At 35.5% G+C, this 12,085-nt stretch overlaps 1 protein-coding gene across 5 annotated transcripts in view; it reads right to left on the minus strand.

Moving 5' to 3' along the window:
• Positions 1–4,728: 4,728 nt before the first annotated feature.
• Positions 4,729–12,085, minus strand: part of CEP57L1 (centrosomal protein 57 like 1) — a 91,527-nt gene continuing 84,170 nt past the window's right edge. For 3 of the 5 annotated variants that reach the window (XM_027551261.1, XM_027551259.1, XM_027551262.1), the window contains one exon: positions 4,729–11,386. In XM_027551261.1, the coding sequence (XP_027407062.1) occupies positions 11,168–11,386 (219 nt within the window). In that variant the 3' untranslated portion in view covers positions 4,729–11,167. The remainder of the gene's footprint in view (positions 11,387–12,085) is intronic. The other 2 variants (XR_003512594.1, XM_027551260.1) reach the window with 2 other exon arrangements.

The raw sequence follows: 12,085 nt of genomic DNA on the forward strand, positions 1-12,085 counted from the left end.
CCATCTGCAGTGATTTTTGGACCCCCCAAAATAAAGTCTGACACTGTTCCCATTGTTTACCCATCTATTTGCCATGAAGTGATGGAACCAGATGCCATGATCTTAGTTTTCTGAATGCTGAGCTTTAAGCCAACTTTTTCACTCTCCTCTTTCACTTTCATCAAGAGACTCTTTAGTTCTTCTTCGCTTTCTGCCATAAGGGTGGTGTCATCTGCATATCTAAGGTTATTGATATTTCTCCCGGCAATGTTGATTCCAGCTTGTGCTTCATCCAGCCAAGCATTTCTCATGATGTACTCTGCATGTAAGTTAAATAAGCAGGGTGGCAATATACAGCCTTGACGCACTCCTTTTCCTATTTGGAACCAGTCTGCTATTGAGAGGGTAACAGGCAGGAAGGCCAGGGGTCTCCAAATAGAGGAAATAGCCTGCAAGTGTCAGACATTTTTATCTCTCTCCATTCTGAATTTTAAGATATTCCTTTCTTTCATTAACAGACTGCTAGTGACTATATAACATCCAGCTAAAGACCAGCAGGGGGGTACTCTTTCTGCCCCCTTCTGATGCCTATGTCAGAAGCTTTCTCTATCTCCTTTATACTTCAATAAAACTTTATTACACAAAAGCTCTGAGCGATCAAGCCTCGTCTCTGGCCCCGGATTGAATTCTTCTCCTCCGGGGGCCAAAAATCCTGGTGTATTCGCGTGATTCAACAACAACCTTTCACTATTCCATGTCTAGTTCTAACTGTTGCTTCTTGACCTGCATACGGATTTCTGAGGAGGCAGGTGAGGTAGTCCAGTATTCCCATCTCTTTCAGAATTTTCCACAGTTTGCTGTGATCCACACAGTCAAAGGCTTTGGCATAGTCAATAAAGCAGAAGTAGATGCTTTTCTGGAACTTTCTTGCTCTTTCGATGATCCAACGGATGTTGGCAATTTGATCTCTGGTTCCACTGCCTTTTCTAAATCCAGCTTGAACATCTGGAAGTTCACTGGTCATGTACTGTTGAAACGTGGCTTGGAGAATTTTGAACATTACTTTGCTAGTGTGTGAGATGAGTGTAATTTGTGGTAGCTTGAACATTGTTAGAGAAACATAAAAATTATGATTCTGGAGAATACATATAAAACTACCCCAAAATAGTTTAAATGGTTGAAATTACACAAAATTCCTTTACTTAGCTCCTTTACTTTTCCTGGCCATGTAGCTGTTTTACATTGTTGCTGCTGTTCAGATGCTAAGTTGTCCAACTCTTTGCCATTCCATGGACTATAGTGCACATGTTTCCTTGCTATTTTACACAGGTTCAATAAAAAGATTCTCCTTTCTGTAAGGCAGTTATTTAGTAATTGCTTTTGTAACCATGGTCATGCCTCAAACCTCATTAAATTACATACAGAAAGCCCATTATTAAACAACAAGGTCCAAGCAACTTGCTTGAGGTGAACTGGATGGTTGTTGGTTTCTTGTCTTCGTATATGAGCTGATAAGAGTGATATTTTACATGTAAAAATAATGACAACCTTATGAACTTTACAAAGTTTCCAGATAAAGATAACTCCTAAATTTTAGTGTCATGTGACTTTAATTTTATTAACCAAATTACAAGAAGGTTTTTTGTATATACGTGTGAACTTTCATCACATTTACATAATAAAAACAAAATATCCAAGTAATGATACTGCAGTAGAAAATCACTAAACAGGTTTATGCAGTCAAAGTCATGCCTTAGGAGGAAATTTGAAGGCAAAATTGACACTGTAATTAGAGTAAGAAATGCACATCACATTCCAAAGTCAGAAAATGGAATACAACAACCGTGTGTTGTAAAGGATTAACATTTCACATTCCAAACAAAGGTTTTACCCTTGCTCAACTCCTGGGAGATAACCTCTAAGACCATGGAACAGCCTGCCTGATAAAAACACTTTTAGTTTACCTAGGAGCTTCATGCTCTGCAAGATAGTCTTCACTAACAATGTGATTTATGATGGGGCTTTCAGCCATTTGGTACCAGCTTTGGTGGCTCAGACAGAAAAGAATCTGCCTGCATGCAGCAGTCCCGGGTTCTGTCCTTGGATTGGTAAGATCCCCTGGAGAAGGGAATGGCTACCCACTCCAGTATTCTTGCCTGGAGAATTCCATGGACAGAGGAGTCTGGCAGGCTACAGTCCATGGAATGCAAAGAATTGGACATCACTAAGCGACTATCACTTTCACTTTTTCAGAGGGACCGGAGACTGAAGGTCAGTCACATGGGCAGTCAGCCATGCTATGTGACCAGCCCACAATAAAAAAATTGGACACCAAAGCTCAGAGGAGCAATACTCCAAGCATATCATACATCATTGCTAGAATTAAGTGCTATCTGCATGACTTCACTGGAAGACAAGTTCTAGTTCATGCCTGGTGTTTCCTGGACTTTGCTGTGCTGTGCTTAGTTGCTCAGTTGTGTCTGACTCTTTGTGACCCCATGGACTGTACCCCACTAGGCTCCTCTGTTCAGGCTCCTCTTGTTCTCCAGGCAAGAATACTAGAGTGGGTTGCCATGCCCTCCTCTAGGGGAATCTTCCCAACCCAGGGATCAAACCCAAGTCTCCTGCATTGCAGGCGGATTCTTTACTCTCTGAGCCACCAGAGAAGCCCAAGAATACTGGAGTGGGTAGCCTAACCCTTCTCCAGGGGATCTTCCTAACCCAGGAATCGAACTGGGATCTCCTGAATTGCAGGCAGATTCTTTACCAGCTGAGCTACCAGGGAAACCCTAGACTTCCTGAACTTTACCTTATGTCCTTTTTTGAGTTGCTGATTTAAATTTGTATGTTTTTGTTGTAATAAACCATGAGTATAATAGCTTTTCTGAGTTCTATGTATTCTTTTAGTGAATCACTGAGCCCAAAGGTGACCTTGGAAATTTGCAACCGAGATAAAGTAACATCAGCAAAAACAGTCAATTTGTCTGATTCTTGTTCCCTCAGTAAATGAAACCTTGAGTCTTTCCTATAAGATATTCCCCGATAGAAACAAATATATCCCTGATTTTGACAATGCCAATGTCTGAAGATATGTGATGATCTTTTTGGATATGTCATATCCAAAAGCTGTTTTCTACCTTAAAGAGATTAACAGTAAACTTGATGACCTTGGTATATTTGTAAGTTTTTTTCTTTCAAATACTTGTCATATCTTTAATTTGTGAAAGCTATCCTTCTATATCTTGGACTCCCTCACAAATCTTGTTGGCATATAAACCCTTTTCTTTTTAAATGCTTTAATCTCTGAGTGGTTTATGTTTTACTTCAGCCAGTGGTAGTTTGTATCAATAATATTTTACTAGACTGGTTAAGAATCAAACTCCACTAGTTGTGGCATATCCATAGAAATGCTCAGAAGTGGATCTGAGAATTAGAAACCACAGGAAAACATTCTATTCAAATAGCAAAGGCAAAGCTCTCACTCTGCTTAAGAGCTATACTATAAAAGAACAAAGAGAAAATGACCCTCTCTGAAAATTTACTTAGGCTTAGGTGTCCAATATTTAAATCACACCACAAGAGAGAAGCAGCATATATAATACTGATATAAATTCTTTCAAGTTTATCAAATCAAAGAGTTATATACATAAAATCACAGAATAAGCTTTTAAAAGACAAATTCATTTTGAAATTAAAGTAAAAGTAGAACTTCTTAACCCAGAAATATTTCTTTTAATTCTGATACTGAATTTCCCAGTTTTAAATTTGTGGCTTAGCTTATTTTGGGGAAAATGAAGGTAATAATTTTGTGCTATATTCAAGCATTCAATATTTTAAAATATTAATAGTGCTATTCTTTCACATGTATTATTACAAAGTCTGGGGTTAGCTATCTCTGAAAATATATTTTTAAGGTATTAAAGGTACTTTTTCTTTTGCTAGAAATTATAAAACCAAAAATGTTCCATGGAATTCTCAAGAGTGTTTTAAAATTTAATTTTAAATGGGTTTCCTGTGTACCAATAGGATTTATGTTTTAAATAACACACTTGTGAAGTTAAAAGAACCTACAGTGATGAAAAGCGAAATAGTTTCCAATTTAATGAGAAGATTCTGGACAACTGCCTTGTAAACAACAATCTTATATTTCAGGCAAGAAATGATTCACATTCTGTACTAGTTCAATAATAGATTTTTCTAAGAAATATCCCACAAGTCATTGTACATTTAACTTTAAAGAAAATTAACCAAAGAAAAACTTTCAAGGTTTTTCAAAACTTATCCTAAAATTTACTTGATCAGATTAAGCAAAATTAGGTCAAAAGAATATTTTAGCTATGACTAGAAGGTCTGGCTCACTTTATAATCTTCTTTTCATAAGGACTAAAATCTATTTAACAATTTAAGCACTTTTAATACTTTGTAGTGGTGAACAAACTTTTACAAGTGAGTAGAATCCCATTATAATGAACATCACCCTGATGTTCGCTTCCTTATGGCACTTCTTCCTATGTTCTGCTGCTGCTATGTTGCTTCAGTCGTGTCTGACTCTGTGCGACCCCATAGACAGCAGCCCACCAGGCTCCCCCGTCCCTGGGATTCCCCAGGCAAGAACACTGGAGTGGGTTGCCATTTCCTTCTCCAATGCATGAAAGTGAAAAGTGAAAGTGTTCTAACCACAGCCAAAAGCTGACACTGCCTGAAGAAACATGTTGAATAGGATATCAAAAGTCACAGAACCACAGCCTGTCAGTTGGCAGTAATTTCATTTAATGAAGCTGTTTTTCAGGTAAGATATTTATATACTCCATTCACTCTTTTCAAAATATTTTATCAGTTCAGTAAAACGACATGTCTTTAAAGAGTGTCCTGTTGGTAGTATATCAGGTTTCAAACTTTTTTAGTGTTGTTGACTGCTGATGCTCAAACAAATAGGGTTTCTCACAGGATAAATCTTTGCTCATTTCAGATTCAAGACATGCACAGTTTTTCCTCTCACAAATCTCACTTCTTTATGCATTTTAAAACTGTCTCAAGCACCTACAGAAAAGATTTTTTTCCTAATCATAAAACCCCTGCTTGATTAGATTCCACACAGAGGCAGTGACAAGACAGAAACAATGGCTGAGAAATAATTGAGGCCTTTTGTTAAAGAATTCATGGTGAATATATTTATTTGTATCCACATTAGAAAAGTAACACTCCTCTAATGTAGGTTGGCTAGTGTTTGAAAAGAGTATTCTATAGACCAGCAAATGTAAAGGTATTGACTAAAGTGGGACTTTTACCTGTAGAACATACAAAACAAATTTGAAATGGTATTTCTGGGATCAACAGTAGACTGCACAAGTCATAGTAGGGAACTTGAGAGTATTCCTATTTTATACTGGCTATCTCACTGTCCTCCACAACATTTTTCAAATTCATTCCCTTTGAACATTTATTAAAAGCTGGATTTTACTTTTCCAAATAACATTTAGAAATTATAATTTTACATTTTAAATTATAATTTTGCATTTTAAATTATAATTTTGCATTTTAAATTATAATTTAGTACTTACAAAATTTCATAAAACAGCACTACCTTCTCTATGTGTGAAGTGCTCTGACAGTTTCAATGCTATTCTATATTATTTTTAAAAATGTTGACAGTGATCCACTAAATTGATTTCACAATCCATTAATAGGATATGATCTACAGTTTGAAAAATACTGACTTGGCCTAAGTGATAAAGAAGATGAAGTATGAGGAAATTGAGAGGGTTAAATTCATAAGGAAAGTGACTGGAAATTATTTGCATAATTCTGTGAAAATCAATAATTGGCCTTTAGTATATAACTTGCCACTATATTATTTTTCTGTTGCAGTCTAAATCCTTGTTGTTTGACTTTTGCCCCAATTACTCTCCACTCTCTTCCCATATACTTGTGTTTCATACCATTCTTTTGACTCATGTCTTTGAATTTGGTGCTGGTTATGTGACAGTACGTGTTTGAGACTACTGGGTGGACTGGTTTCCTCAATCAATAAGTTATGGAAGATTAAGAATCTGAGACCAATTCTGCCATGAGGAAATAAAGCAGAGGAGAGCCATATATATATCAAGATAACAAATGAAGAAATACAAACAGGCTGACTTCATCTATGAATGGATGAAAACAAAGGTTTGGTAGACAAATATTTTTTGAGCATCTGCTCTGTGCTGATCATTATACCTCTGTGCCACCTACTGTTTTCTTTCTTATATGTTTATGTATGTCTTATCTCTACTATCAGACTATAAGCAACTTAAAGACATAATCCATGTATAATTTCTTTGAATCTTCTATAGCAACTAACACAGTATCCTAGGATCAACAAATTCTTGATTATTAGAGATCAATACTTGCTGAATGAACATGTCAAACACACCAATATACAAGTAAAGAACTACCTTGATTCTCAAACCTCTTCCTCTTAGCATCATAATATCAAAGAAAGCAACATTCTGAGTGCCTGTTGTCTGTGTTGCCCCCCCAAAAAATAATAAAATACTTAAATATTCTTAACTAGTGGTTATATAAAATATGGTCACATATCCTTAAAAGATGAAACAACAGAGTAGTTGAACTGGTGCCTGAAACAACAGTACTTGATCCAATATGCTCATTCCAAATGAGTTCACCAAATAAGGTTAATGTATTTCCATGCAGTATAATTATTAAATATTTACTGAGAGGCCACTTATGGGCCAGGTACTATGCTGGGTTCTTGGCTACAGCGGTGAACAAGAAATGATCTTGCCTTCAGGGAGCTTTCAATCTATGGGAAGACAAACAAACAAATGATAACAAGAAAATGTGCGAAGTGCAAAGACAGAGCAAGTACCTAGAAAAGGCAGCTAAGCCAGATTTGGGAGCAGGTAGGGATGTGAAGAAGACGCTTAAAGAGGGTTTCTTAGAGGCTGCAGTAAATTGAGATCTGAAGAATTAAGGGAAGCTAGATAAGCAAAATCTAGGCAGAAAGTATGGTGGATAACATCATACTTATTTTAAAAGATTATTCTAGAAAGCTGATTATACCAAATAACTTTTTCTGTCTTTCTTTGATAGAAAATTCATCATGCCCAGCATTCTGCCTACAGCCTGGATCCAGTCTCTCAACATTACAAAATGATGAACTGGCATTTATAAGTCTTACATGGTTGAAAAACAGAAACAAAAAATACCTCAGAGTGTAAAGTAACAAGAGATCAGTTTACTTCTTTTCTGTTAAAACTATTAAACAGATATAATACAAGGAATACAATAGATCATGCATATATAATAAAAAATACATTTCTTCAGTGGGGGTATCCTAGTTTATAATTTTAATAATTGTCTATGGCATCTAATAAGCTTTTGAGAATGCAATGACACTATACTGGTATGGAGAACATGCTCAAAAACCCATCAGGAGGGTTTTCCTGGTATTTCAGCAGTAAAGAATCTGCCTGGCAATGCAGGAGACACAGGTTTGATCCCTGATCTGGGAAGATTCCACATGCTGTGGAGGAACTAAGCCCAGGCACCCCACAACAATTGAGCCTGTGCTCTAGAGCCTGGGAGCTACAACTACTGATCCATATGCCACAATTACTGAAGTCCATGTACTCTAGAGCCCATGCTCTGCAACTAGAGAGCAGCCCCCACTTGCTACAACTAAAGAAAAGCCCTCTCAGCAATGAAGACCCAGCATAGCAAAAAAAAAAAAAAAAAAACCCATCAGGAGAAAAAATCGACCTGATTCTTTATGTAAACACTTCATAGCTATAATCAAAATAAACTCTGGTCTAGACAATATTTTAAACTTTAAACTTTACCATTTTGCTATATCTAATTCTCTCTATATAACAAAACACCAAAAAAAAAAAAAAAAAAAGGAGGAAAGTTAAATAAGTACACAGGTTATGAAGAATAAGGCTGAGGTACTGGCAAGGTCTATTTACCAAGAAGTGAATTTATTTTCACACCGGTGACAGTCAATTATTATTTTTATTTATCCTCGTTTTACTTTAATTAAAAGGTGCCATGGCACCCATAAAGAGTTTTTTTTTTTTAATCTCAAGATGCTATGCTATGCCTTAGATAGGTTTGTATTGTTGTACATCTGGGAGTCAGCTTATACTTATCTAAACCTCACATACAATTAAATTAAATGTTCTCTGTAGGTACAGCTTTAGTTACAGATGAATAGAGTTCCAGGAAAACTCCATTAGGAGTTTCACTATTTACACTATACCAACAATGGCAGCTGGTGCATTTTTGGCCACACTGAGCACTCCTTCCATTGCTCATGACCAACCCACCCTTTCCCCCTAGTTTGATATCTCACAAGTCAAGTTTTGATTTACATTTTGATGTCTTATCATGGATTAAGAATACTACTCTACAGTTAAAATTTTATTTTTAAAGGAAGAAAGCTTTATACATAACTAAAAAATAAGTTTCAAGCATACCATCCCAGCCAGTTAGCACACTGTATTAAATATTTCCTTTAACCTTGTACTGTTGAAAATAGGGCATTTCCCTCTAATCTTCCTATCTTTAGCTACAACTTAATAAAAATGGTCATATTCCAATGACCCACACAAATACAGTTAATTCAAGATTCCAACTCCTATTTCCAGGATTAGAATAGTCACTACTGCTTCAAACACTCAAACTTTCTAGTTTCATAGTTGCATCAAAGTTGAGACTTGTCTTGGATAAAAGTTCTAATTTCATTTTTTTCAATTTATGATTAAATAAAAAACAAGCAAACCTGTTTTTCACTTAAGTGAACAAAAATCTATGATATCCTACCGAGTTTCTGCTAGGCAGAGCACAGCTGCGGGGTTGCTACAGCAACTCTTGTACACTGACCATAGACAGCCCCATCCAGGAAGGAAATCGTTTGCTCCACCCCCTGAGGAGTCAAAGGCAAGCAGCAGTCTGTGAGCAGAGACACATTTTCAGTTCAGTAATTGTGATGGAGCAACAGGAGACCATTCTTTATCATCTTTCCTAATACATGTCACCCCAACAACCCAAACAAACTTCAAATCAAGTTGCTATGAGTACATATTTCCACATCATGGTAGGATTATATTCTTTACCCAACCCCCACTAGAAACCTGAGCCAGGGAACAAATCAAAGCAATTTCATCCTAGGCATATAGAAAAAGAAAAAAAAAAGTAAATTTAGAATATTCTCACTTTTATGAAGAGTACCTTTTGGTTCTTGCTTTCAGGCTTTAACCCCTGCAACTCAGGATCTATGACAATTTTTTCTCTTTTTGGCTGCTCAGATATAACATTTACTGAGTTTTTATTCAGTGCCAACCCTTCTGCTGGGTGCTTTGACATGTTATTTCAGTTAATCTCACAACAACCCTATGAGGTAGGTAGTAATACAATCCTACTTTTACAAATGAGAAACAGAGGTTCCAAAAAGTCATTTGATTGTCTAAACTACTAAGTGGCAGAATCAACATGAACCCAAGTTTCCTATTTCCGAGATCTATGTTTTTTCTACTACATTGCACTGGTTTTGGAAGAAAATTCACAATTCTTAGTTAAAATATTCAAGTGTTCCTTAAGTGATTTTAATTTTTTATGGTAATTTGTTTTAGTAAAACATCTCCACAAGTAATGACTTTACTACTGGTAAATTAAAAATATTCAGCCACCATCTTAAGTGCATAGAAAACAAAGGCATATCTGGGTGAGTTTTTTGCCAAGTATAAACTATGGCACTCACATTCTTGAGAAAAGATAAAGTAGAAAAATAGGTAAGGTGATGAAACTGAGTTTAGATGAAGCAGTCTGTGGAACATCTCTTGGGTTGAAGGAGCTGTAAGGGGAGAGGGAGTGAAAGTGGGTGAAGGACAACATTTAAACCAGAGGCAGAGAAACGTTTATTTCAGTCATTAGTTACTTTCAAGGACAATTCCAAGTATAAATCTGCCCATTTTCAGTCATATCTCCACTTCAGGTATGGAAAGGTCTTTGAGAAGCACCTCTTTTTCTCTTCATAAGAATGAATTATAGTTTTTCTCTTTCCTCCACAAAGAGCCCACAATTACTCTCTTTCTCCTACATATAATCTTTGGGATTTCCTAAGAGGATATAAAGACTATCTTTAAAAAAAATTGCATTTCCTAGCTCCCCAAGATCTTGATCTTTTTATTCTTTCATACCTATAGCTTGAATATCCCCCAGCTATAGATAAAGATGTACCTCTAAAACTGTCCCTTTGGAATCACCATTTTTTAAATTGCTATCCTATCTTCTGAGCTCCTCCCTTCTGTTATGCTTTTTGTGTCAGTCTTCTAGTTCTCCATCAGGTGGTGACTCCAATTCTCTAGTTGCCCCAAAGGATTCTGGTGAGAAACAAAGTAAGTTCAGTAGAGTTGTACTAGTTTCCACACATTTCTGGAAAGACAGGTCAACAAATGGAAATTCACTATAAAGCATATATGTACAAAGAAATATCTTATGGCATCACTAATCAAAGCATAAAAATATAGTTATAAAGGAGTCAGATTAAAAAAAACAAGAGCTAGATTTATAAAAGAGAATGGGAATAGCAGAGAAAGGCTTTCACAGTTGGATTACTGTCATCTAAGAGTTAGTTAACTATGAGTTCCTATTTGTAATTGTCACATTAAAAAATGGACTAAAGGACTCTTCACAAAGCTTTTCCCTTTCCAAAAAAGAAAAACATTCCCCAGCTCTAAAACAAGACAGGGAAGAAGCACAAGAAAAGTTAAAAGGCCTGTCCATACTCTGTTAATTTTATATTTGTTCTTTATAATCTTCTTAAGGTTACAAGCCTACTAAATGAAAAAGTGGAATGGCACTTATATCTCAAATTCAACTCAATTTTAAATATCATCAGTCTAGTATAATGTTTTAAACTTAATGTATCTGCAAAGTGAACAATGTTTCTAAAACATGGTATGCTGAGGTATTTTAGTCAATAAAAAAGAACAGGAAAGCAATCATTTATTATTTGGGTTTCTTAGGAGGTCATTAGGCATTCATTTAAAAATACTACAATTTGATACTTTATAGAGGCTAGAAACATAATGCAAAATTTCACAAAGGTATATTAAATTAAAACCACTTTAGACAGTTCAAGATCTCATTGACAAAGTTCATTCAAGATGATAGTTTTGCTATTGTGTTACTGTTCCCACATAATATCATCTCGTCTCAATTTCATCTGAAGATTATGGACTCGTATTGGACGACAGTTGTTGTTCTTTTGAAGAGAGTTAGTTAGCAAACATTTTCTGGAGCTATTTTTTATATTCTTTGTTCCTTTACAGTTGCTATCTTCTTGCTGAATAGCTGAAGTTTCACTCATCTTTGAATTCTGAACTTTTTGCTGCAGTTTGCGGACCTGGAAAGAAAAAAATCTAATATTTCAGTCAAAAATATACTTAAAATATACCTTATAATAGAGGATTGGATTGATGGTTTAAAGATTACATGAAATTAAAAAGTTTGGTAAGTCTTTATTTATTGAATCCTTATTGCATACCTAACACTGTGCTATTTACACAGAAACATAATGAATAAAACAATCATTGCTTTCCAGAAGCTTATTGCTCTTATTATTAGAGAAAAAAAAGCATATATGTGACAACTAGAGAATAATTCAAGCCAGAATAACTTTGAGTAGGACAAAAAGTGTATGTCTAAGAAGGATAAAGAAGGACAAGATCGATATGGGCTGGAGAAGCTGAGAGAAAGAAATGTTTGTTTTTGTAAGATAAGAAACGGGAAAAATCAGGAGAACATGGAGAGAGAAGGACCTTTCTGGTGACATTAACAACAAAGCAAAAATTTGGTGCTAGGAGTGAACATCACGTTTATAGAGTCTATATTTTTTCTTTAAAGTATTCCTGAGTTTAAAGCACTACTGAATGCCAGTTTTGTTTTGTTTTTAAAGGCAAAGGAATAAATAACCTTTTCTCATTGAGGAGTTTCTAGTAATGATTGGGTTGACAGAATTAAACAAAACAAAATCTATAAACTTGATAAGCCCTTTTCTTTCAAGTCCAGTCCATTACTGAATCTTTTAAACAATTATTTATTT

Source organism: Bos indicus x Bos taurus, chromosome 9 (genome assembly GCF_003369695.1).
Source record: "Bos indicus x Bos taurus breed Angus x Brahman F1 hybrid chromosome 9, Bos_hybrid_MaternalHap_v2.0, whole genome shotgun sequence".
Classification (NCBI taxonomy): domain Eukaryota; kingdom Metazoa; phylum Chordata; class Mammalia; order Artiodactyla; family Bovidae; genus Bos; species Bos indicus x Bos taurus.